Here is a 27,835-nt window from a genome sequence, read left to right on the forward strand (position 1 = left end):
TAGAGGCAAGACATCTGTGCAATGACATAGGCATCAACCGTGACGGGCATGTTGATAGTGAGGTGGCTAGAATCAGATGGGTGTTTCAATCAGTGAATAGTATCATCCTTTATGCACCTGCAGCTTGTGGACATTGCAAAGAGACTAATTGCGCACATGCATCTACTTGGAGGGACAGTGCAAACGTTTGTGTGCGAACTGTGAAGTCTCACTTACAGCTTTCAATTTCTCTGTGCTAATGTGCCAGCTATTATGCATATAATGATGCGTAGATGAGTCCTGGCAGAAGCATATGTCATCACTTACCTTGCTCATTCTTTTCACATCATTAAATTTCTTGTGGCACTGAAATGCCATGTGGGGTTTGGCGAAATTGCCATTAACTGCCAGTGCCATCTCTTTTCAGTTCACTGCTGCCACCGACTGAATGGCCCTACACCCCCCTTCCTCCAAACGAAACCACCTCCTCAAACCCCTTTGCCTTGGTTCCTCTGTCCTCGCCTCCAATACCAAGTGCGAAGAGTTCATGGATTTCTTTGTCTCTTAAATTGAGATTGTCCGTGCAGCTGCCTCTAATGCTGCCTCCTCCTATTCTCCCCCACTGCTCCTGATTTCCCCACCTATGCTGACTGTGATCCCCAGTCATTCTGCAGTTGCTCTCCCAACTGCTACCATTACCCTCTCCATGCTCATCTTTTCCATGAGACCCACCTCCTGCTCTCTTGATCCTCTCCCACTCAGCTACCTCTCCTCACTCTCATGCTTGCCAACATTGTAAATGTGTCTCTTTGCTCATGCAGAGTCCCGTTCCCTTTCAAAACTGTTGTTATCGCACCCTCCTCAAAAAGCACACCCTCGATCCATTGGCCCTCTCCATTTCTAAACTCTCTTTCCTCATTTAAGGCACTCAAATGTATCGTCGCCTACCAGCACCATGCACTTCTCTCCCAAAACTCCTGCATCACCTTCCCTAGCCACTTGTTCAGGCTGAACTAATCCATGCAAAATCTTGGTATCCCATTCAATCCAGAGCTGAACTTCAAAACGTACATTCTATCCATCATCACGACCGCTTATTTCTCCTCTGCTACATTGCTTGCCTCTATTTCTACCTAACCCCTACTGAAACCCTGTCATATCTAGACTTAATTTCTCCAGTTTTGGTCTCCTTACCTAAGGAAGGATGTACTTGCCTTAGAGGGGGTGCAACAAAGGTTCGCTAGATTGATTCCTGGGATAAGAGGATTGTCCTATGAAGAGAGATTGAGTAGAATGGAACTATATTCTCTGGAATTTAGAAGAATGAGAGGTGATCCCATTGAAATGTATCACTCCTGTTCTTGCTGATGTAGACCTGTCCCCCAATGCACTAAAATTAGTATCATCATCTTTGTCCTCAACACCTCCATGGCCTTGCCCCACTCTACCTCTGCAACCTCCTGTATCCTTACAATCCTCTCATATCCTTTGAACCTCGAACTCTGGCCTTTTATGCATCCCCTCTCACCCTACCACTGGTGGCAGAGTCCTCAGCTGCTTTGGCCCCTCTCTAAACTGAATTTCTATGTGTTCCATTCATGGTTGGCCAATTTGGCAGACATGGGGAATTCTCATAAGGGATTTAGATGCAGGGTTGAATTTAACCCATTTTAACAGCTTCAGGAAAAGCTTTTAATGGTAGATTTCCAAGTTCCCGCCAGTTTTGTAAATGGTCTCTATGACTCCGGAAGTCACAATCTGTGATTACATTGGTTAGTTAGTAGGTTCATGTTCAAGTAGTTGTATTTTGGGCATATTGTTGCATTACAGCTGAGGCCAATCCTGCCCTCTGCTGATGTCCACACAGACACTTTCACTGAATGGCAATCAGGTGTGTTGAATTTTTCCCTTCCGTAGCCCAGGGACACTGAAGCCAATTGTAGTGCCACACCACTACACCAGCTGAGTCTATTGTACTGTGTTATTCAATTGTCCAGCTTTCATGTCAGGCATGATTTGAAAAAATATTTATCTGCATTTTGTTTTATTAATAGACATAAAATATCTTAAAACATTGATTTAAAAATTTCTGTATTTTACCATACTTACAATTAAGAAATCTCTGCTCTCCATTGTCCAGCCTCCTAAATGTTTTACTCTCATGATACAATAGTGATAATACACAAAGGGATCATCCCTCGCATTGTAGTGATTAGTTGCTGTTACGGAGATCAGCTTGTTTTAAGAACAAATGAATGCCATTGCCAGATGCAAAATGCTGCTGTATACCTTGAAAGAGATGTTAAAACTGTAGCATTTTATTAATTTTTGCAGATGGTACATCCCACTATTTGTCCTCATCTTTCTGATGATGTCCTGCTACCTTCACATTTTTTATGTGGCTAAACAGAGGGTAAGAATCCAGATTTGAAACTCCTGAAATAAAATAAAGTCTTGCAGCTAAATCAAATAATCAGTGTTCAACTTATATGGTTATTTCTGTTTGAATCTATTTTTTTCTATTTAGGAAGCAAGTACAGTAATAATTCCTTTTGTTGGTGCTTTTTTAAATGTTTGTTATCTTGTCCATCTATCATGTTAATTAACTCTTCAGCTGCCCTTCTTGTTAATAATATGGTTATCATCTGAAATTATTTACTTGTATTGTTTGCTTTCTGGAATAATTTGTGGATTGCAGCAGTTTCATTTGCATTTTATTTGCAGTATATAAAATTGTATTAATACTGCAACCATTAGATACCCAAACAATCTAAATGGATTTGGGAGATATTTGATTAAAACCTGAGTATAGGTTAGTCCCGATGAAACAAAAAAAGAAAAAAAATTGCATTTACATAACGATTTATCACCTCTAACACCCCAGAGAGCTTGACATACGATGAATTGCTTTGAAGTTTGGTCACTGTGTTGTGTAGGTGAACTTTTATTTTATCAAATATGCTGCATGTAACTTTATCATTGGTCAGTTTTTAACTCTCTCGAAGCTGTCAGTGTGGCCATGAAACTGTGAATATCTGTTTATTATTTTATTTTTAAATCACAGAATGCCTCTGACGTGCACTATTTTCTTGAGTAAAGAAAATATTGGTAGTGTTGTCAAGTAAAAAGTAACATAGAATTTGACTTTTTCAGACCTTAATCTGGGTTTGTGCTTGTGAAGGTGTTTGGGGCATTTATTTTTTTTTCATTCCTCTATAAAAGATTTAGTAACACCACATGGATTTTTAAATTATGGTAGTTAGTCTGTCCCTTATGGTATACATCTTCTGATGCTATATTTGTAAGCAAGTCACATATTGCTATTTTTTCAACATTCACTCTATCTTCCCACCCTTCGACCTCTGTGTTATATTACCTTGAGCATAACTTTAGGACTGCAACTGTAGCACCATCGCATTTAATCCAGTGTTGCACTGAAAATAATTGATTGCTGTTGAGTAATGATTTTTTTTCTAATTGCTGGATAGCCGTGGTCCTAATGGAAGGGGCCACTATGTGAGCTTCCGCCATCTACAGGATCAATAAAACCAAGTGCCTGGCCTTGGGAGCTTGTGCATTTTTCTGAAAGCCTCTTTGTAATAATAGATTGCCTGGGGTTGCATAAGCTGGTGCCTCCCACTGAGTCAACACTCAGACATTCTACCCACCAGTGTAGTCTGCTTCATTTCTACATAAAGCCTTGCAAGATCAGTGCTTTGTTTGTGCCAGTGCCTACTTCATTGCTGCCCTCTTGCTGCAGTCAGTGTAATGTCCATTTTTAAAGAGTTAAACATTTTAATAAAGGATAGTTTTATTATATTTTTACCACAGACTGCTCCAGTATAGTGTGTAACACAGTTGCCACGCAAGGTTGATTGGCTGTACAAAATGTGTACAAAGTATTTTTTTTCTTGAGGTTGATTGGCTATTTTGATTTAATTATAAATATTTGCTAATTATTAGAGCTCATCCAAAACTCTGCTGCCCGTATCCTAACTCGCACCGTTCCGTTCACCCATCACCCCTGTACTCGCTGACCTACATTGGCTCCCGGTCCGGGAATGCCTCGATTTTAAAATTCTCATCCTTGTTTTCAAATCCCTCCATGGTCTCTCCCCTCCTTATCCCTGTAACCTCCTCCAGCCCTACAACCCTCTGAGATCTCTGCACTCCTCCAATTCCAGCCTTCAGCTGCCTAGGCCCTAAGCTCTGGATTTCCCTCACTAAACCTCTCTGCCTTTCTACATCTCTCTCCTCCTTTAAGACGCTCCTTAAATCCTATCTCTTTGACCAAACTTTTGGTCAACTGTCCTAATATTTCCTTATGAGTGATTATCAAATTTTATTTGATAATCACTCCTGTGAAGCACCTTCGGACATTTTAGTACATTAAAGGCACTATATAAATGCAAGTTATTGTTGTATTGTGGTGCATCTTGCTCTCTTTCATAATACTTGTGATTCTAAATCTACAAACCTATATTTAGCCAGATGTATACAAAAACACAGTCAAGCTCATCAGAGTGCAAAGTCAAATTCTTTTGATGCAGTCAGAGTTACAGTGGAGGCAAAACTCGTGGGTAGGCATTATAAACCAATTTTAAATAAGTGCAATCCCTTGGCTTCTGTCTGTACAAATTTATATCTCTGCCATTTGGGTACAGAATTTAAAAATAATAGATAGTTTAAAGTCTTACAGAAAATTTATTAATAAGATAAAAGTGAATATTGAAATGTTAGAAGATATTTTCTTCAGTCATGACTGTGTTGTGAAAGTTAAGTGCAGCAAGTGTAGCATTTCAACCACATCAACATATATCAAATATAAATTATTCTTAAAATAGTTCTCGTGGTCTATTAATTAATTTACTTTCAGTCAATGTCCTTATTTTTTCTTCCTAAATACACATGGTAAATGTTACATATGTCTAAAAAATTGATCAACTCTGAAGTGCCTGATGTGTTAATTTATTGCCCTTTTTCAACAAAACATGGGTTTCAATTAGAAATGCATTAAGCTTGCATTAATGTACATTTTTAACACCATTTGTAAGAAGATACATTTGGTGCGCTGCATTTGAATTCCCTGACTGTAGATTTATCTGATTGTTTGATTCTCCGAGACATTGTTTTCAAAGTCTACTTCGGTATTCTCTCATTTTTTTCATACAGGTTTTAACTTGGTCCGGCCCATATGATCCCGAAAGAGAAAGAAGCAAGGTATAGTTCAGATGAGACAACAACTTACACTCAAATACATTTCTACATATTAGTGGTTAAAAAAGCTCACAATTTCTTATTATGGGGACAGTTTAATAGAAACATTTAAAGCAAGTCCATGGCCAAGTGGGTTAGACACTGACCTTTCACCTCTGAGACTGCGTTCAAAGACTGGTAGTCTGAAGGTCTCTTCAATTTGCCTGCGAGTAAGGATCCTGTGAGAATTTAGGTTTGTTTTATTCATTCTTGGGATGTGGGTGTCGCTAGCAATGTTATTTGTCCTAAGCTGTGTATGTTAGATCTGTGCTGTGGAATATTATTATGTAGTTTCAGACCATGTATGTAGCACACAAATGGGATGATGCTCTGTTGGTTTGGTAAGGTGTGTTCAGTTATAACAAATGAGCATTATATAATTCTGACAGTACAGCTGTAACTTGTTGCACTGTTCTGGTGTAAATGTACTAGTACCAGTGTCGTAATGTGTTATTTTCTGTGCTTTAGATAGAAAAGCTGCAATTATTTTTAATTGAAAAATAACACATCTATCCTTCACTCCTAGGTATAACACCACATACTTGTGTGTTTTTTCATTAAAAAGTGAGAATGCAGCCTCCCCTGATAAAATATTAACATTTTTTTCATGTTAGCGGGATCTAAACCATATTCCAAGAATAAATAAACTAATTTGTTATGATTAAGGTGAGGCAGTTTCATTGCTAGTTTCTGGTCAGCATCAATGGTTAAGGAGCTTAAATGTGCATCTATATGTCCTGGTGTAAGGACTAAACGTGTGAGCGTCCAGTATTTCTACAGCACTAATAGGTGACTGCTGCCCCTCACTGGCTGCTAGTAACACTACAAAGTATTTTGTTAACAAATGTCTGCATCTCCTTTTCATGAATAATTCCTGGAAGAATGTACAGCTGAATGCAAGGCAATCCTGTTCACCGTAGATTTTTACTTTTAGCCTATTTTCAATAGAAGGATTCTTATGAAGGGGGGGGGGTTCCATTATTTTTATTTTGATCGACGTGGACACAGGATGATTTTTTTGATCAGATAGTAGATCACTTGTATTTTGACCATATCCGTTTAAAGGCCAGAAGTGTTCTTGATACACAATATGGCCAAAATATTATACTGCTTTTATAGGAACATAGGAACAGGAGTAAGCCATTTAGCCCCTCGAACCTGTTCCGCCATTCAATGAGATCATGGCTAATCTGTGACCTAACTCCATATACCCGCCTTAGCCCCATATTCCTTAATACCTTTGGTTAACAAAAATCTATCAATTTCGGATTTAAAATTAACAATTGAGCTAGCATCAACTGCCATTTGCGAAAGAGAGTTCCAAACTTCTACCACCCTGTAGAAGTGTTTCCTAATTTCATTCCTGAAAGTCCTGGCTCTAATTTTTAGGCTATGTACCCTAGTCCTAGGTTCCCCAAGCAGCGGAAATAGTTTCTCTCTATCTACCCTATCAGTTCCCCTTAATACCTTAAAACTTATGTAGATTGTGTAAAGAATAAAGTACACTTTATGGTTTTAATGTGTATCAGAGATGAGTCATTTTTAAAAAACAAGACCAGTAGTCACTGCAGTGCTGTTAGACTTCTGCCGTACATAAAGCTATTTTATATTCTAACAGGGCATCTCTGACAAGTCATGGGCTTTTTTGCAGGGTTGTTTTCAGATTTTCAAACACTATCATTTAATCTTTATAAAATAATTGGAAGTTATTTATATGCAGCAAGTATTTCAGTCTCAGCAGACTGAAACGCTTCTGCAATGGTTTGCAAAATCAAGTGACTCAAAAGAGGGCCTCTGTTTTTGATGTACTTCATAACCATTGCATAGTCATAGCAGGGTTCCTCCGAGTTATTGCAGTTGCCCACATTAATAATTAATCTAATAAAAGAGGATTAATTTACTAGAAGCCAGATGCTTAGTGAACTGTGGATGTAATTAGTTTAAAACACAACGCCAGGTTTGCTTTTTTTTTCTTTTTAATAATGAATTTTCTGTTGGACTCTTTGTACTGATAAAATTACCTTTGTGAGAAATGATTTAAAACTGACAGAACTGAATGTGTTGGGAAATTATTATTTTTTTGTACAGATCTTATTAGCTCTGGAAATCAAACCACTTAAATGGTACCCTTCTGTATACCTGGCTGTGTCCCTCTTTCCTCTCATAAACAGGTGAGTAAATATAAGTGTTGCCATTGCTGCTGCTTCCGGTGCTTAATAAGGCTACGGTAATTATAGATTACCTTGGCCAAGAAGCATGACTACAAGATGATTACTGTCAGATTAAAGATGAGTCATTCTTTATCTTCTGGGGGAGGGGGCAAAAATAGAGTTCTAGTTTTCTTATTTATTTAAGAGGATTCTATCTAATGCAGTGTAATACCTTGTTCAAAAATGACAATCTAGCATAATTTATCCTTAATTGCATCAATTAATGTAAATGTCAATGTTCTGTCCAGCCGTCGTCCAGTCAGTAACCAACACGATGAGATTTTTGAGCCACTGCTGTATAATGTTTAAATACAACAGCTCTCTTAAGTGGTTGTATGTACTTTTAGAAATAATTCAGTTTGACGGACTTTTCAAACTCAGCATATTCCCCTCTTTCACTTCTGTAACCTGAGTTTAAAGACAGTCCTGATAGATAGGATGAAAGTCCCTTCACTTTGTTGATTGTAAAAGCCTCTCGTTTATTAGGAATTTCTGTTTGCAAAAAAAATCTCTATTGGCAAAAGAAAAATAACTGATTAGCAGAGGCACCAGAAATCTGGGAAAAACCATTGGGAGTTTTTAAAAAAATACACAAGTTAATGCCCCATGTGCTTATTCCCCCCCACACACACATTCCCAGCAATAAAAAAATAGGGATTAGCATTGAAGGTGCATTATTTAGATTTCAGACGTGAAGGGTCTAAACTTTGAATCCTTAGAGTCTGAATCCAAGCTTGAGTAAAGAGGAATACAAGCCAAGATAGAAAGTAAGTCACACCATCTTTTAATCTCACACTCAGCCAAGACCTCTCGGGAAATTGAATTTTAAAAACTTACAAATGCACCATGAAAAACACATGCAAAGGAATAAATGACTAACAAAGGATTTCATAAATTAAGAGGAACAGCTGACACTAATCAGCCTATTCATAAGTCATTTTTCTTTCCCTGGTCTCCCTTCCTTTCTTTCTTTCTCCCGATTCATGTTCTTTTCTCCTCTGCCTATTTTATGCTTTTTTCCTCTCTCCCCATGTCTCTCACTATGTTTTCCATGATCTCACCTCTTGCCTTCCCTGTCCCTCCACAGTCTCATTTTCTCTCTTTTTTCCATATGTTACTCCAGGATAATTTTTCAGCTTGCCATCACTGATAGTGCTACAACAAAATGGGTGTTGGAAGGTCAAAAAATCAAGTAGCGATTGATCTCACTGGACCTGTGGCATGCATGACCTTCCAGTGAGACCTTAAGGAGGGCCAAGGTGCTCTTGTTAAAAACAGAGGAGAATTTAGTTTTAATAGCCCCAAGAGACTGCGCCCTTCCAGTTCTTCTGCTGTAATTTTGTCAGGAGTCTGCCAGAAGGGCTGGAAACTACGTACTAGAATCAGTGGGACCCAGAGTAAGATTGATAGGGATATGTGTGGTGAGACCAAGCATGTCATGCGACCAGGGGCCCACCAGAGGTTCAGGCCTGGACCCCTTAAGATTTAAGGCCACAATTTATTTTCATTGTTTTTGAAGCACATCCTAACAAAGCATCATCCGTAGTGCTGGGGACACCCACCATTGCAAGACAAATTAGGAATCTCTTCTGATCCTGGAACGTCCATTGGGGTCAACGATAGAGATTCCCAGCGGGTGCATCTCGACAGTAATGCTGATTCCAGTGCAGGTTTTCAGGGTCAATATGTTGATGTACTATAACGAGAAGCACATTAGCACATGTGCAACTTCCCAATACTCTTGCTGGGAAGCACTGTACCAAGTTTGCTTGTATAAAATGATGTTGGGGACATTTTAAGTGGAGCCTGCTGTGTTTTGAGAAGAATATCAGAAACAGGCATTTTTCTTTAGCTTAATGCTAGGTGTTACTTTCAGAATCTAATCAGCCTATTCATAAGTCATTTTTCTTTCCCTGGTTTCCCTTCCTTTCTTTCACTTTCTCCCGATTCATATTCTTTTCTCCTCTGCCTATTTTATGCATTTTTTGACTAAAAGTTTTGGGTGCAGATTTTTAGTTGCTGTACTTATAATTTTGAACCAGCATTCTAGTGGAGATTCCTCTCATTTTGTGTTATTTGGAAGATGAAGAAGAGGATGAAAGGAGGAATGCAAAGCAGGTCAGACTACATCGGAGGTGGTCTGCCTCCACCCGCCTTACCCAAGATTCTGTATCTACAGGCAGCCACACACCTACCGTGGAATGTTAACGGAAAACTGCCTTTGCAGGTTGTACTCCCCTAGATATGCAGTGACAGACTTGTGTCATATCCTAGAGTCTAAGCTCTAACCACCCTTCACCATAAGCACTGCACTGGCAGTTGTTGTTGAGATCACCATAGTCCTGAGTTTTTATGCATTTGACTCATTACAAGTTGCCAGAGGGAACATCGGCAGCATTAGTCAATGTGCAATTCACAGATGTATCAAGCAGGTGACAAATTAGGAATCTCTTATTATTTACTAGAGCAAACAATTTCATCTCTTTCCCCATACTCTGCTGGCAACAGAACAAGAGGGCTATGCAATTTCTTCGGATGATGGGGTTCCTCAAAGTCCATGGTGTCATTCAACATACGAACATAAGAAAAAGGACAGGAAAAGACCAGCTGGACAATTAAGCTTGTCCCGTGCCAGCGTGATGTAACTTTCAAACATCATCAGCCCCATTCCCACCACTCTCCCAACCCCATGTAGTCACACAATCTCCTGGGAACCTCTTGGGATTGAGGTGGCTCCTTGACCCTGTAACTGACCGTCACTTCCACTACCGTGGTGGCTCTTTGTCCTGCTCACTTACTGACACATCTACTGTTTTGGGAGCTGGGGTTGGAGGGGCCAAAAGAGATCAGTAGCAGCTGTAGATGATCCTGGGGTTGCCATGTATGCCATATTAGACTGCAGTTCTGTTAAATCATCATGTATAACTACACTGATGTGGGTAGTGGACTCCTCCACAGTCACCATCTGACCTTGCAGGGTGCTTGACACAGTCTCTAATGTCTGGAGAAAAAGCATGCTCAGATAGTGTCCATATTTTAAATGCAGGCCCTGTGACTTCTGGATACTAAAGCTCTGCAGCTTAGGAGGGGCACAAGTTGGCTGTTAACCAACAAATTCCTGCTCCTGCTCTACCTCAGCCGTCTAGTTCTGCCACTTGTGCTCTGTGTACCGATCTCAAACTGACTATCTAAAGCACACTGGATGGAAGTATCCGTGCTTGTGCTTGCTACAAATGGAGTGAATGGCACTGAACGCTGTGATGTGCTGGGGCCTGTGATATCTTCTTCAGCGATACCTTTAGAAATAGAAGAAGATATGTTAGAATGGTGGCTCAAATGCACTTCTTGAAACAGAGCTTATATGCTAAAGTGTGTCATGGAGATTTGCTGCAATGTTTCAGTGAGCATGAGGGGAGGGAGACTAAGAAGAAAGGGATAATATTAGCCCTAAGCTTCTTGGAGGCCTCCAGCTTCATCATGTCTGACTCCTTCCATGTTCTTAGGCCCACTATGTTCAGCATGATCTGTTCATATTGACTGTGGGATCTAAAATGAGGAGGGGCCTGCTTTGGTTCTTGGGCACTTCAATCAAGACACCAAAATGTCTTGTCTTTTGGAGACTGCCTGCTACTTTAAGCTGATACAGGCGCAAAACCAACGGCACGCTGGCTGTGTGCACACTAACCAGCACCTGCTCCGCTCATCATAAACCAATTTCCTAGAGGGGTCCTAAAACAGGCATTAGGCCTGTTCTGGCGGCCGCCCGGGACGCCTAAAGAAAGGACCCAATGAATTTAGCAGTGCCCCAAACGCACGCACAAATCAGCATGGGCCATCCCACAGCTAAATTTGTCATTGTTGCACCCGTTTTACGCCCGAAAAATCAGCGCAATGCATAATAATTTCTACCCCAATGTTTCTTGAAGTTCCTTAAATGAAAACTCAAAATTGGATGCAGTCTAAAAGGCACCAAGAATAAAAAGATCCTGCATGTGTTCTAGTCTGAGAGTAAGTTTATGTAACACAGTTTAAAATATCTCTTACTTCAGTTACAGTTTCCACCTTGTATTACTGCTTGAAGCTACCTGTTCATCATCATGTTCTGACTCCGTTTGCTAGAATGCAAAAGTTTGATCTAACAATAGCTTATATCCTGCATCATAAGTAAAATGCTACTACTTCTGTGACAGAGTTCTATTGGTGAGAGGCAGGTGATGCAATAGGGTATCACCATTGTGTTTGAACAGTCCCATAATTATCAGTGGTAAGGATATATTGTTAGAACAAAATAAAGGAGATGAGTATTCCCCCCACCAATGTTCAGTGTTGATGTTTTTTGTTTTGTCCACAGGATTGTTTTCCATATTTGATTCACTGACTGTCCCCTAACGGACATTGGATGCATATTATTGCCCTACGTTCCAACTACCTTTGCAAACAATACTTAAATCACAAAATATTAATCTTAATATAGAATTTTCTAATGGTTTCTGGTGAAAATTAATCTCATCTCCATGTATGCTGGACTTGGCATCAAATCTTGTGTAGTCTCAAAGGTACTTCTTAAACATTAGACCTTCCGTATCCTGGAATTTTGTGAAACACAGTTTTGACCCACATATTCCTTAGAAAGTGGGCCGGTTTCTGAGGTTGGCCTTTCATTATAGAATTAATGATTACTCGTTCTATGGAGGTGAAATTATTCAAGTGCCCTAATGACTAAAAGCAGGAGTGATATCACGCACACAAATGTTTCGAGGATACGGAAACAGTAGCAGAGTTGTACTCTCGAAGCCAACTATGCTCTGTAATTCAGTCAGAAATACACTTGAATCAGATTCTTATAACAATATTTTATTCACAGTTTTGGGATAGAGAAATTTCCATTAACATCACCTACCATAAATTATCACATGTTTATATTAATAGCCTTTTGTACAAGTCTATTGGTTTAAGAGGATTAACAAAGCATATTCACCCAATTACATACCTAAGAGATCAAGATAATGTTGTTAATCGTACAGCGTTCTTAAAAAAAAATAACCCCCCCTCCCAGTTTTACACTATGCAAGAAAAGAATGTAGACGAAATAATTACTGTATTTACAGTTATGTCTGCAATGAAGAAGGCCCAAAACAGTATGCGACACCATTGTCCTGGTAATGATTAGGATATTATTCAACCAGGTTTCTAAATATGCAATAGAAAATAACCCAGTTGCAGGGAATGAGTTCATTTTGTCTTCAATTGTGTCCGTGCTCAAAAAAAATGATCCCTGTGGAAAATGCATTGTAGTGGTTTGTACTACAGCTGATACATCATTACAAAGAATTAAGATAAACATTCATTCTGTTTTTTTTTCCTGTTTGTTTCTGGTGTTTTTATATCATCTAACATCTGGCTCTTTTAAAAACAAATTATAAGCATTTAACACCCCACCATTACATTTTACTGAGTGATAGTGATCGACTATGTGAATTATGTTACATATCTGTCATTATTTTCTTCTGATTTCAGACATCTCATAGTTGTTCAGCCCTTTAAGTACCACAGTAGTATATCTGCACCACAATGAAAACATAATTTTAGAATATTAGGATACCTAGCATTGATTACAAGGTTGTAATCTAATGAAAGCTTTCAGTTGGCATCCTCAATCATAATAGTGAAGCTTGAACAATTTTATGACATCACCTGAACCACAAAACTTGGTTACAGTCTTGTATGAGTACTCATCGGTACTGTTAATAAAATAAATTATACAATGTTTCAACCATGTTTGATTTTCAATCAATTACTGTACTTTGTAACCTTCAGTATTAACCTTTTACAGAATCATTTCCACAAACCTTTTATGCTGATGGAGTCACATCATGCAAGGCTGAGATACTGGATTCCGAGCTCTGTAATTTTGTACAATCAGACGTGTTAATCCAGGTCATGGTCTGCACTATTTCTGATCAGTTTATTAAATAGGGGAGGAGGGGGCACAAAACTGGTGGTAGCGGATCAGCCGTCCATTATAAATCCCACCTGATTTTGCTTTCCAAAACTGGTCGGCCGATTCGCGAACATCTGTTTTGCGCCCCGCTGGAGTTCAATTTTATCCCCAGTAACTCTTATAACCTCTGGGATGTGTAAGTATAAGCTTTTTAGCTTTGCTTGTTTAAAACCAATGTAAGGAATCTTACAACACCAGGTTATAGTCCAACAAATTTATTTTAAAATCACAAGCTTTCGGAGATTATCCCCTTCGTCAGATGAATGAGTGAAAAGGTTCTCAAATCGCATATCTTATACTATGTTGGGACAGCATCACACCAATCAAAAGGTGTCGTTGTTATTCAAACAGGCCAGTCACGGAGAACAGCACGTCCCAGTACACTGGATATACATTGTGTCGATTACACAGGCAGGCAGAAAGAAACTCAAAATGGCAGAGAGAGCGAGAGAGAGAGAATATTAAAAAACATATAATTTTTTTCCCCCTTTTTGCTGGTGGGGTTACGTGTAGCGTGACATGAACCCAAGATCCCGGTTGAGGCCGTCCTCATGGGTGCGGAACTTGGCTATCAACTTCTGCTCGACGATTTTGCGTTGTCGTGTGTCTCGAAGGCCGCCTTGGAGAACGCTTACCCGAAGATCGGTGGCTGAATGTCCTTGACTGCTAAAGTGTTCCCCGACTGGGCGGGAACCCTCCTGTCTGGCGATTGTTGCGCGGTGTCCGTTCATCCGTTGTCGCAGTGTCTGCATGGTCTCGCCAATGTACCATGCTCCGGGGCATCCTTTCCTGCAACGTATGAGGTAGACAACGTTGGCCGAGTCACTGGCGTATGAACCATGTACCTGGTGGGTGGTGTCCTCTCGTGTGATGGTGGTATCCGTGTCGATGATCTGGCATGTCTTGCAGAGGTTGCCGTGGCAGGGTTGTGTGGTGTCGTGGACGCTGTTCTCCTGAAAACTGGGTAACTTGCTGCGAACGATGGTCTGTTTGAGGTTGGGTGGCTGTTTAAAGGCGAGCAGTGGAGGTGTGGGGATGGCCTTAGCGAGGTGTTCGTCGTCATCGATGACATGTTGAAGGCTGCGGAGAACATGGTGTAGTTTCTCCGCTCCAGGGAAGTACTGGACGACGAAGGGTACTCTGTTGTTTAAAACCACAAAGTGATTTTTGCCTTCAATGGGTAAAACTTTGGGGAATGAAATTCTTTTTACGAAAAGCAGGGTAATGAATTTTTTTCTCTGTAATTAGCAGCCTGCTAATAAAATTTTGTTTTCTAAAACTACATGGGGGTAATTTTCACTTTGGGCACCTCGCCCCATATTTCAAAACTTATGTGCTCCTGCAATTTAGTTAGCGGGCCATTAATTAAAAGGTGACATTTTAGTAGGCACTATGCAATATTCCAGTACCCAGAGACAAAAAGGCTGTTTGCTGCTTAAGGGTTGTCTTTGAGCTTTCTGAAATCTAGTACATGTTTCTAATCCTTTGCATAGATATGACTTCTGGTTACTATGGGGTAAATTTTAATCCATGAATGGGTGGGTTGGGGGCGGTTGGGAAGGTAAAAATTGTAAAAAAGTAAAATCCGACCCCAACCCGCCTCCAACCTGTCAACTTCCGGTTTTAACGGAGGTGGGTCTTGGGATGGGCAACCAACTCACTCTCAGAAGGCGGGTCGGTAAATGAAATCTTTTAAGGAGGCTGCAGGCCTCCATTTTAATAGGTGTTTTATTTTTAACTTTTGGGGGATGGGATTCCCAGGCCTTCTGGTTCACGCCACGTAAGAAGAAGCGAGAAGGCCCACATCTGCAGGTAAGTGACTTTATTGCATTGCTTGTGGGCCAGGAGGAGCATGAGTGTTTCCTCCAAAATCTCCGACCCACCCACGATCTCCATCCCCCCCATGAGCTCCGAACCCCCTATGAATGAGCCCCTGATGACTGACCCCCCCCCCACCAATGACCGCTGACCCCGATGACTCCCACCGATGCCCCCCAAGGACCAACCTCCCTCAATGACCCCAACCCTGACCCCCCCCCCCCCCCCGGATGACCGACACCCTCCCCCCCAATCTAAGACTTATCTGCTGGCATGCGCTCGCTGGCTGCTCTCCCATCCGACTGACAGCCAGCCTGTCAATCTGGCCGGCTGTCGGGGGGAATCCTACAGAAAAAAATTGAAAGACGTCCTTATGTCAAAATCGTAAGTACGTCCAGGAAACCCGTACTTCTGGGTTTCCCGTCAGGACTCCCAACCCACCCTCTTCCTGGCTCCCTGTTAAAATTTACCCATATATTTTGGCAGTGCAACTGCTTGACCAACTGGGAGAGAATGACTGGTTCGTATATGGCTTTATATGTGCTATCTGTATTATATGTGCTATCTATATTATCCTTACTAATATGGTTTCAATATTAGTAAAGGTTCACCACGAGTGATCTATAATAGGACTATTGTATCTGATTATTTAATCTGGTATCCTAGTGACAACCAGCTGGCCCTCTACACCCTCTGGTGGCTAGAAAGGTGATCAGCAACCTGTAAATCAGGTTTAGGAACAAGATAGTCATACAATGAAGTCATCATGTGTGTTATGCAATATTTCTATTGATAATTCAGTTCCATTCAGTTTAAAGTTGCTTTTATTTAAACTGTGCTGAACCCATGCCATTCACTTTCTCCAGAAATTACACCAGATTGTGTTCTCTGCTGCAAACTGAACAATTTGAACTGAGCTGGGTCCGACAACCAGCCAACATTGATTCAGCTATTTGAAATCATGAGAATCATGCTACAGAGTATGAGGAAGTTTATTTTCTTATACATGAATATTAAACGTATTAGTGTTACTGTCAGTAAAATTTGCCTTCACTAAAAATCTGCCTTTTGAATGCATTATGATGGTTCAATTGCCTGCTAACACCTCCTGTCTAGCTTCACTCATGAACGAGTGCCAATTAATTGAGGTAGTAGACGGGTGCTGAAACTTGTGAGCCTGTCCCCCAGAAAGAGATGAGGAGAAGGGTAGGAAGAAAGGAAGGAGAAAAATACATTAAAATCCGTGTCAGTAGAATCAAGGTTAAAGAGTTACATTTTTTTTATTCATTCATGGGATGTGGGCGTCGCTGGCAAGGCCAGCATTTATTGCCCATCCCTAATTGCCCTTGAGAAGTTGGTGGTGAGCCGCCTTCTTGAACCGCTGCAGTTCGTGTGGTGAAGGTTCTCCCACAGTGCTGTTAGGTAGGGAGTTCCAGGATTTTGACCCAGCGACAATGAAGGAACGGCGATATATTTCCAAGTTGGGATGGTGTGTGACTTGAAGGGGAACATGCAGGTGGTGTTATTCCCATGTGCCTGCTGCCCTTGTCCTTCTAGGTGGTAGAGGTCGTGGGTTTGGGAGGTGCTGTCGAAAGAAGCCTTGGCGAGTTGCTGCAGTGCATCCTGTAGATGGTACACACTGCAGCCACGGTGCACCGGTGATGAAGGGAGTGAATGTTTAGGGTGGTGGATGGGATACCAATCAAGCTGCTTTGTCCTGGATGGTGTTGAGCTTCTTGAGTGTTGTTGGAGCTGCACTCATCCAGGCAAGTGGAGAGTATTCCATCACACTCCTGACTTGTGCCTTGTAGATGGTGAAAAGGCTTTGTTGGGAAGTCAGGAAGTGAGTCACTCGCCACAGAATACCCAGCCTCTGACCTGCTCTTGTAGCCACAGTATTTATGTGGCTGGTCCAGTTAAGATTCTGGTCAATGGTGACCCCCAGGATTCGGCGATGGTAATGCCGTTGAATGTCAAGGGGAGGTGGTCAGACTCTCTCTTGTTGGAGATGGTCATTGCTTGGCACTTGTCTGGCGCGAATGTTACTTGCCACTTATCAGCCCAAGCCTGGATATTGTCCAGGTCTTGCTGTATGCGAGCACGGACTGCTTCATTATCTGAGGGGTTGCGAGTGAATCATCAGCAAACATCCCCATTTCTGACCTTATGATGGAGAGAAGGTCATTGATGAAGCAGCTGAAGATGGTTGGGCCAAGGACACAGCCCTGAGGAACTCCTGCAGCAATGTCTTGGGGCCTGAGATGATTGGCCTCCAACAACCACTACGATCTTCCTTTTTGCTAGGTATGACTCCAGCCACTGGAGAGTTTTCCCCCTGATACCCATTGACTTCAATTTTACTCGGGCTCCTTGGTGCCACACTCGGTCAAATGCTGCCTTAATGTCAAGAGCAGTCACCCTCATCTCACCTCTGGAATTCAGCTCTTTTGTCCATGTTTGGACCAAGGCTGTAAAGAGGTCTGGAGCCGAGTGGTCCTGGTGGAACCCAAACTGAGCATCAGTGAACAGGTTATTGGTGAGTAAGTGCTGCTTGATAGCACTGTCGACGACACCTTCCATCACTTTGCTGATGATTGAGAGTAGACTGATGGGGTGGTAATTAGCCGGATTGGATTTGTCCTGCTTTTTGTAGACAGGACATACCTGGGCAATTTTCCACATTGTCGGGTAGATGCCAGTGTTGTAGCTGTACTGGAACAGCTTGGCTAGAGGCGCAGCTAGTTCTGGAGCACAAGTCTTTCAGCACTACAGCCAGGATGTTGTCGGGACCCATAGACTTAGTTGTCTCCAGTGCACTCAGCCATTTCTTGATATCACGTAGAGTGAATCGAATTGGCTGAAGACTTACTTCTGTGATGGTGGGGATATCGGGAGGAAGCCGAGATGGATCGTCCACTCAGCACTTCTGGCTGAAGATGGCTGCAAGCGCTTCAGAACAGATCTAGCAGCTCAAAACTGGTAATCCTTGAGGCGCTGTGGGCCATCAGCAGCAGCGGAATTGTATTCCAGCACCATCTGTAACCTCATGGCCCACAACAGTGTGGTTGATTCTTAATTGCATTAGCTGTTTAATTGTCCACCACCATTCACGACTGGATGTGGCAGGACTGCAGAGCTTTCATCTGATCCGTTGATTGTGGAATCGCTTAGCTCTGTCTATAGCGTGTTGCTTCCACTGTTTATCATGCATGTAGTCCTGTGTTGTAGCTTCACCAGGTTGGCACCTCATTTTTAGGTACACCTGTTGCTGCTCCTGGCATGCTCTTCTACACTCCTCAATGAACCAGGGTTGATCCCCTGGCTTGTTGGTAATGGAATATGCCAGGTCATTAGGTTACAGATTGTACTGGAATGCAATTCTGCTGCTGCTGATGGCCCACAGCGCCTCATGGATGCCCAGTTTTGAGCTGCTAGATCTGTTCTGAATCTATCCTATTTAGCACGGTGGTAGTGCCACACAACACATTGGATGGTGTCCTCAGTGTGAAGACGGGACTTCGTCTCCACGAGGACTGTGTGGTGGTCACTCCTACCAATACTGTCATGGACAGATGCATCTGTGTCAGGTAGATTGGTGAGGACGAGGTCAGGTAAGTTTTTCCCTCGTGTTGGTTCGCTCACCACCTGCCGCAGGCCCAGTCTGGCAGCTATGTCCTTCAGGACTCGGCCAGCTCGGTCAGTAGAGGTGCTACCGAGCCATTCTTGGTGATGGACATTGAAGTCCCCCGCCCAGAGTACATTCTGTGCCCTTGCTACCCTCAGTGCTTCCTCCAAGTGGTGCTCAACATGGAGGAGGACTGATTCACCAGCTGAGGGAGGGCGGTAGGTCGTAATCAGCAGAAACTTTCCTTGCCCATGTTTGACCTGATGCCATGAGATTTCATGGGGTCCGAAGTCAATGTTGAGGACTCCCAGGGCCACTCCCTCCTGACTGTATATCACTGTACCGCCACCTCTGGTTGGTCTGTCCTGCCGGTGGACAGGACATACCCAGGGATGGTGATCGAAGAGTCTGGGATGTTGGCTGAAAGGTATGATTCTGTGAGTATTGCTATGTCAGGCTGTTGCTTGACTAGTGGGACAGCTCTCCCAATTTTGGCACAAGTCCCCAGATGTTAGTGAGGAGGACTTTGCAGGGTTTACTGGACTTGATTTGCCTTTGTTGTGTCCGGTGCCTAGTGGTCCGTCCGGTTTTATTCTTATTATGACTTTTTGTAACAAGATTTTACAACTGAGTGGCTTGCTAGGCCTTTTCAGAGGGTGATTAAGAATCAATCACATTGCTGTGGGTCTGGAGTCACATATAGGCCAGATCGGGTAAGAATGGCAGGTTTCCTTCCCTAAAGGACATTAGTGAACCAGATGGATTTTTACGACAATCCAGAAGTTTCATGGCCACCATTACTGATACTAGTTTTTTTTTATTCCAGATTTTATTTAATTGAATTTAAATTCCCCAGCCGCCGTGGCAGGATTTGAACTCGTGACTCCGGATTATTGGTCCAGGCCTCTGGATTACAAGTCCAGTAACATAACCACAATGCTACTGTACCCGTACATCATGTCATATAGCTGAATATTTTGGACAGAAAATATCTACAACTAATACTTGTCTTAACCACAACTTCTGATAACTTCCTGCTACTGCATAGAACTCAATATTTCTCTTATGAAGGACTGGGAAACACATTCCAGGTTTTCCTTCAAATTTCAGTTCAGTTGAATTAGTAGCCTTTTTTGATTGTAAACGACGTTTTCAGTTTGTAACCATACCCAATGTTCATATTGGATGGCTAGTGTTGATTTGTAACTATTTTTATTTTTAAATTGCAATAGATACGAACTAAATAAGAGACAGAAGGGATAGTAAAAAATAAATTTGTTTTAATGACCACATTTTTAAAAGTTACTTATAATTGCTTAGCAGACATGAAGACTTACCATGCTGTTAAAACTTAGTTTAGACATGGTATTTTTAAGCGTACCTGTTTTGTGGCGATATTACTTACTTTCCAGCTGGGCAGAAGAGCAAGTTGCCGCTGGTCCGGTGTTTCCACTGATTCCAGCCGGTGATATTCTTTTAATTCGAAGCTGTCATATCGCCGGCGAACCAGGAGGAGCAAGTTCCGGATTTCCACATTTGACTGCGCATGTGCGAACGTCGAAATTTACTCCTTGATTTCTCCACTAACAATAGTGAGTGCTGTTGAGCTCACCGTTCTTTTTTAAGCAATTTCTGGGCCATTGAGATATTTGTTGTACTTCTTGGCCTGCATATTAACTTGGAGCCAGGAAGAGAGCAGGGGGTAGGGGGGGAAGATTTTCGGACGGGAAACCCAGAAGTAAGGATTTCCCACACGTCGTGACGGTTTTGACGTTAGGACGTCTTTCAAAAAATTTTCAACAGGTTTCGCACCCAGCAGCCAGCCAGATTGACAGGCTGGCTGCCTGTCCAGTGGGAAAGCAGCCGGGGAGAGAGCAGAGTCTTCGGGGTTTGTATGGGGGGGGCGATAGCGGTGGGGGGGAATCGCATCTCGTGGGAGGATGGGGGAAGTCGGACATTGTGGGGGGTGGAAGAAGTCGGACATCGTAGGGGAATGGGGGAGGCTGGACTCCTTGGTGGGGGGGATTGTCGGCCGATCACAGGGTGTTTAAAAGGTAAGCTTGGTGAGGCGCGGGGAAGCATTCCTGCTCCTCCTGGCCCACAAACAGTGCAATAAAGGCACTGTGTCTATAGAATGGGTTTCAAACCAATGAGAGCAAGAGCGTTACTATCATCCTCCTCCATTTTAGTGGCAGACCTACCCCATCGTCCATCTGTCTGCCTGTCAGTGCCAAAAGCAGTGAAACTGAGAAGAATGGTTTCACAGATCTTTGGATTTTATGCTGAACCTCTTTAAATGATAAGCATCCTTTATTTTGAAGCTGTGTTTATGTGAATAAAATTGAAGAGCTAATTTAAAATATCACCAATACACTTGTTCTTTCACTGCACAAAATACAAGTACAATGGAGACTGACATTTACTACTAACATACTAACAGACATTTATACGGTAAAAGGTAGTTGAGAGATCTGTGGTGAATGGGGTTCCATAAATACAGGAGAGAAAGGGATTTATTGAAGTAAAGGCAGTCTTATTATTAAAGCTTCTGTGATAGATATTTTTGATACATATTCTTCCAGTTTTCCCTACCCACCAATGCCAGTATATCTCAGAAGAGAATAAATATACTCTTAAATCTACTAAAATTCCACATTAATGACTAAGGAGTTCACTTTGGGCGGTGCCCCTACAATATGATACATAGAATATAGGTTACCACAGTTTGGTTCCTGAGCTGAAATGCCAAACATTTACAGCGTGCACTCATCAAATAGTATTCAGCAGTGGCTACTTGTAGGGTGTCAACATCTTTCTGGCAAGTGTGAGCTTGTGCAGAAGGCATCCTGCTGAATTACCTTACGAAGATCGTCAACTTCCTTAACTTTACTTTTCACATTAAACTAGCTTTGATGTAGTTTATGTTATTAGAAGAGGTACGAACAGTAAAGTTGCCTCTGAATTATGCTTTTGACACTTCCCATATAGAGAGTTCCCCGGCCCTTTACTTTACGGCAAAAAGTTCTTAATCTGATTTTTGATTGCCCGAGTGAAGGCAGGGTGTCAGAGCAGGGAGGTGTTCAGCCTGGAGTTAAAGTGTTAGAGAGACAGTGGTCTGATCCAATATGATTAATTTCTTAATGCGGGTTACATTATATTGGTTGAGTTCATTCTTGGACATAAAGAAACAGTCTGTTTGAGCATAAAGTTTGTAGAGGTTAGGGAAAAACAAAAGTTCCACTGCATCCTCAAGTGATACAACAGTGCAGAAAACAAGGCTGTGACCTTAACATAAAACAGTGGAAGCTTTTTTCTTAGAAACTGTTTAAAGATCCCAAACACAGAGGGTTTATAACATTGTAGCACTTGTAGGAAAATGAATCCACTGATCCTCTAACAATGCTGTTTCATTGTGCCCCTCCCCCCCCCCCCCCAAAAGCTGTATCTTATCCATTTGTAAAGCTATAATCTGAGCTGCGGGCAGGAATCCAGAGGGACACAGATGATAAAGAAACAAAACAAAAATAAGGAATGGGGCAAGGGAAGGGAAGTCTCATTGTAATACCTGCTAACCCATGTTTTGCTGTTTGCTTTCTGCAAAAATCCCAATAAATTCATGACTTCAGAGTCCTGAAGCAGTCTGGGATTTTCAGACTAGGAGGTTTCCTCCTTGACATGGTACTGTAACATTTAGTTTTTTGTTTGAAATCCTTCTTTTTTTCCTTGTTAACACAAAAGCTTTTCTAATCCTAAGAAAGGATTTCTTACTTTCATTTGTCCACAGCATTTGATCTAAAAATGATGCACGCAGGCATTTTATTCACTGTTTTTCTCAATCAATATTGATATTTTCTTGACTACTGTACCACAGTACCTATTTTGTTAGTTGCTTGCAGGACAATTAAAGGGCTAATGATGTTATCAGCGCTGGCCACTTTGCACAGACTTTTAAATGTTAAAAGCTGATTTCCACAAAATCACAACCTTGTGGCATGCCAATCACATCTTTTAGGTGAATATAGATTTAGGGAAGAATATAGATACCCTCTTCCCCGGCTGTAATGACTCTACTACTGTAATGGTTTCTAAGCAAAAGCATCCGTGAACCTCTGTTACTATGGAGACAAGCCGAGCCAGCAGTATTGGAATCGCACAGGATCAGGAAGGTGCTGGTCCTCCAAGTACAAGCCAAACTCAGGCACTTGAATCAGATGGATCAGTTTCTGATTTGTCTTAAGTTAGACAGACAGCTTGAGTCAGCGTCACTGAGCAGTGATCTCCTGGCAGTATTTAATGGTAGGAATAATGATGATCTGGCTTTTTATCTGGTATTGCTTGTCCATCTTTTACACTAACTGTCCTTTTAATCAAAGTGCTTAGCTTGTGAGTTTCATCTGAAATTGTGCCAATCAGTTGAATTTACTAAATTTTGTCTTCTGTTTCCCCCACCCCAATTATTTATTGACAGTTATTTTGTGGGCATAGTTCAGTGGCTGAACATGATTTGCAGAATGACTGAAGGTATGTTTAGCTGTGAAAGTCGCAACAAATGATTAACTATCTGTAACGTGTCAGCAACGCCTCTCATTATGACAGCAAGATGAATGGCTTTGCCACAGAGGACATACCTAGGAATTAATTTCAGGCACCATGTTACTCCAGACTTTGGGTTGTCTTTTAATTTTTTGACTCAAGTTCCTTAAATCACCAATCCCACATTTCCTTTTAAAGTTGGTGAGTATGCCATGATACTAATCTTGCAGAAGAATAAATTATTTTAAAAAATGTTTCCCTGATATGGAAGCAGATTGATATGTAGTATTGTACCATCAAAAGGCAGGCTATCGTTCAAGCAAAAACACCTGTGGAATAGTTGATCCAGGTTTATGAACATTCTGACACCAGTTAAATTTACCACTCTGACATGTACAGTGGCAGGATCCAGCTCTCTGAGGAGGGCAAACTATCAGTTAAGTCACCCGGTCTGCATGGAATTCATCCTAGGTTGCTGAGGGAAGCAAGGATGGAAATTGCAGAGGTACTCTTCCAATCACCCTTAGATATGAGAGGGGGGGGGGGGGGAGTGGTGCCAGAGGACTGGAGAATTGCAAATGTTACACCCTTGTTCAAAAAAAGGTGTAAGGATAAACTCAGCAACTACAGGCCAGTCAGTTTAACCTCAGTAGTGGGGAAACTTTTAGAAACAATAATCAGGGACAGAATTAAAAGTCACTTGGACAAGTGTGGATTAATTAAGGAAAGCCAGTACAGATTTGTTAAAGGCAAATTGTGTTTAACCAACTTGACTGAGTTTTTTGATGAGATGACAGAGAGGGTCGATGAGGGCAATGCGGTTGATGTGATGTATATGGACTTCCAAAAGGCATTTGATAATGTGCCCCATAATTGGCTTGTCATCAAAGTTGAAGCTCATGGAATAAAGGGGGCAGTGGCAGTATGGAAACAAAATTGGCTAAGTAATAGAAAACAGAGAGTTTCCGGTGAACGGTTGTTTCTCAGACTGGAAGGAGGTATACGGGGGTGTTCCCCAGATGTCGGTACTAGGACCACTGCTTTTTTTGATATATATTAATGATTTGGACTTGGGAGTACAGGGCACAATTTCAAAATTTGCCGATGACACAAAACTTGGAAGGGTAGTGAAGAGTGAGGAGGATAGTGATAGACTTCAAGTGGACATAGACGGGCTGGTGGAATGGGCGGACACATGGCAGATGAAATTCAACGCAGAAAAGTGTGAAGTGATACATTTTGGTAGGAAGAATGAGGAGAGGCAATATAAACTAAAGGGTACAATTCTAAAAGGAGTGCAGGAATAGGGGGGTATATGTGCACAAATCATTGAAGGCGGCAGGGCAGGTTGAGAAAGCGGTTAAGAAAGCATACGGGATCCTGGGCTTTATAAATAGAGGCATAGAGTACAAAAGCAAGGAGGTTATGATGAACCTTTATAAAACACTGGTTCGGCCACAACTGGAGTATTGTGTCCAGTTCTGGGCACCGCACTTTAGAAAGGATGTGAAGGCCTTAGAGAGGGTGCAGCAGAGATTTACTAGAATGATTCCAGGGATAAGGGACTTCAGTTACGTGGCTAGACTGGAGAAGCTGGGGTTGTTCTCCTTAGAGCAGAGAAGGTTGCGAGGAGATTTGATAGAGGTATTTAAAATCGTGAAGGGTCTGGACAGAGTAGAGAGAGAAACTGTTCCCATTAGCAGAGGGGTCAAGAACCAGAGGACATAGATTTAAGGTGATTGGCAAAAGAACCAAAGGCGACATGAGAAAAAACTTTTTTACACAGCGAGTGGTTATGATCTGGAATGCACTGCCTGAAGAAGTGATGAAGGCAGATTTAATCATGGCTTTCAAAAGTGAATTGGATAAGTATTTGAAGGGAAAAAATTGCCGGGTTACGGGGATGGGCCGGGGAGTTGGACTAGCTGGATTGCTCTTGCCGAGAGCCAGCACGGACTCGACGGGTTGAATGGCCTCCTGCCATGCTGTAACCATTCTATGATTCTATTATTCTATTGGGACAATCTGAACGTGCTTAATAATGTGGAGTTTTTTGCCTATAATAGTTACATGCGCAAGTTGTATAAGCCTTTGTACTATATTTCAGCATGAAATACTGATGTTAAACTGTAATTTCTACTTACAAGGGGTTTCCATCTGACCTCTATTTTAAGCCCAAAGCATGACGAATCTGACTATTACTCCGATCAAGTCATGCTGGCATTAGCATGGCAAGATCAAAAACACATTTGGTTTCTTTTCACAGTTCTCTCTTGTCAAAACTACAGTCACAAGAAAAGATTGGATCAAGAACAAGATATCACTTGCATTTCAGTAGTCACTTATTACAACAAATACATTGAAGGTGTTGCTCTGAACAGTCGAATGACAATATATAATCAAAAATTTGAAACAATGCAGATGAATCCTATGAGTTGTAATAGAGAATTAAGAATGTCTAATTTTTAATGCATACATTGATAGTCATCAATTGTCAATCAAAGATTGCATTATTATGTACCTCATTCGTGGTTACGAAAAATCAAAGGCAAAGTGACTGAGATCGCCCAATGACTAATGTCATTAAATCTCATACAATATCTCCCATCTATAGTACAAAACGTTGCATATCTATTGCTTGTCAAAACAATTCGCAGAATTCTGCTACCAACAAAGTACAACGGTCTTGGATTTGAGTTCTATCAGTATCAGTGAAAGTATTTTGGTTGGCTGTAGAGACCATCTCTGCATAAAGCATAGCATAGCTATATGTTAATAATGAGTGTAAACATGCTACCTCACCAAATATAAAAAACATGGTAAGTTGAAACAAGTGTAATCAAAGTAACTTCTAATTGAATAGCAATTTTTTAATAGAAATGGGGAGCATGTCAGAACTGCTACATTTTTATTTAAAGTTTGTATCTTTAAAATTAAAATTTTATGGTAGCATATAGGGCAGAATATTGACATAATGGCAATCTGTTTATAATTTAGTAGAAATCTCTGTACATCAAAATATGACATATGAAATGAAATTATATCAAACAATAGTTCGAAATTGAACATTTTCCATCAAATATCTTTTGAACAATTCCATTTAACAATTCCTGTTCCACTCAAAAACCCATTTCGTGTTTTGCACATTACCCTTAAAAGGACCCAGTAGGGCAACACAGTGGTGCTGAGCACTGACATTCAGTGCCTCGGAGTGGGATGAACATAGGTTTGACTCCCCACTCAGTCTTGCTTTGATCTGCGGTATGCTGAGCAGAAGCTGCAGTGTGTCCCTTCAGGGGGAAGAAAAAATCAGAAGGGTGGGTCATGCCTGGGTGACACCTAGTATCTTGTGTCACTAGTTGTTATCTGAGAGAAGAGGGGGGAAGACTAAGCAGATCTGATTACGGGATAAGTTACAATCAAATGTTACATAAAAATAAAGTTTTTAAAAACTGCAGTGCAAATAAATATTAGCATTTTTGCTGTAGAAATTGAAATTTTTTTATATACATATAATGTGGATGATTTTGGGTAAGTTTTCTCTCTTTTTTCCTGTAATTTACCCCCCCACCCCCCTTCATCTGTCTAGCCTGGGATCTCTGAAGCCAAAATGTTAGCCATATTCTCTGTTTTCAGGCTGCTGCCTGTGCCCCCTTAGCTAACAGCCAGCAGGTAACAAAGACTGCCATTTTCCCCTTCCCTCCAGTGGGAAATGTTGCAGCCTCTATTTGGTGCTTCCCCACAACAAGATCGGAAACTGAACAAAGTGGGAAGCTGCGATCCACGCTCCATGGCAGCACCACTGCACCATCGCTGAAAAAAAATATATAAAATATATATCCTTACACAAACAATATATAAGAATGACACACTACAATTTTCTATTTAAACTGGAGTCAGAAAATAGGAATACAATGCAAATCAAGTACAAACCATGTGAACCCCAACTTACAGCCATGTCAGTAACATACTGTACTTAGTTATATTGTAAACAGAAGTCAACCATTAGTTGTAGTCCTGTAAGTGTTAAGTCTTTGATGGGATTTCTTTGATTATTTTTCCATTTTTAACTACTGGCTAAACAGTAGATTCCTGTTACTGTCTCTTTGTTGGCTGCCAAAAAAATCTAACAGTAAGCATAGAACATTAGTCACAAGGTTTCACTTCACCATGATGTAGCAGAACATTCAACACGAAAGTTAGTAATTTAAATATATATATTTTTCATCCTACTTGTAATTTTTAACCTCTTTAGTTTCTCCACCTCTCATGCCATTCTTCAATCAAGAGGCCAGGGGTATGACCTTTGCTGCCTGTATGTTCTGTGGGCAAGGGGTATTATCTGGTGGGGTCCATCCTCCTTAAATGCTGCCTGACTCTTTGCTTCATCATGCATTGCTCCTCCTCTTCCAT

The 27,835-nt window shown here is 41.4% G+C and overlaps 1 protein-coding gene across 3 annotated transcripts in view; it reads left to right on the plus strand.

Moving 5' to 3' along the window:
• The window catches only part of si:dkey-100n23.5, a 236,372-nt gene that overhangs the window by 167,624 nt on the left and 40,913 nt on the right, over positions 1-27,835 (plus strand). For all 3 annotated transcript variants that reach the window (XM_067992871.1, XM_067992872.1, XM_067992873.1), the window contains 3 exons: positions 2,314-2,392; positions 5,152-5,199; positions 7,324-7,406. In XM_067992871.1, coding sequence (XP_067848972.1) covers positions 2,314-2,392; positions 5,152-5,199; positions 7,324-7,406 — 210 coding nt within the window. The remainder of the gene's footprint in view (positions 1-2,313; positions 2,393-5,151; positions 5,200-7,323; positions 7,407-27,835) is intronic.

This window comes from Heptranchias perlo, chromosome 11 (assembly GCF_035084215.1).
Source record: "Heptranchias perlo isolate sHepPer1 chromosome 11, sHepPer1.hap1, whole genome shotgun sequence".
NCBI classification, from domain to species: Eukaryota; Metazoa; Chordata; class Chondrichthyes; order Hexanchiformes; family Hexanchidae; genus Heptranchias; species Heptranchias perlo.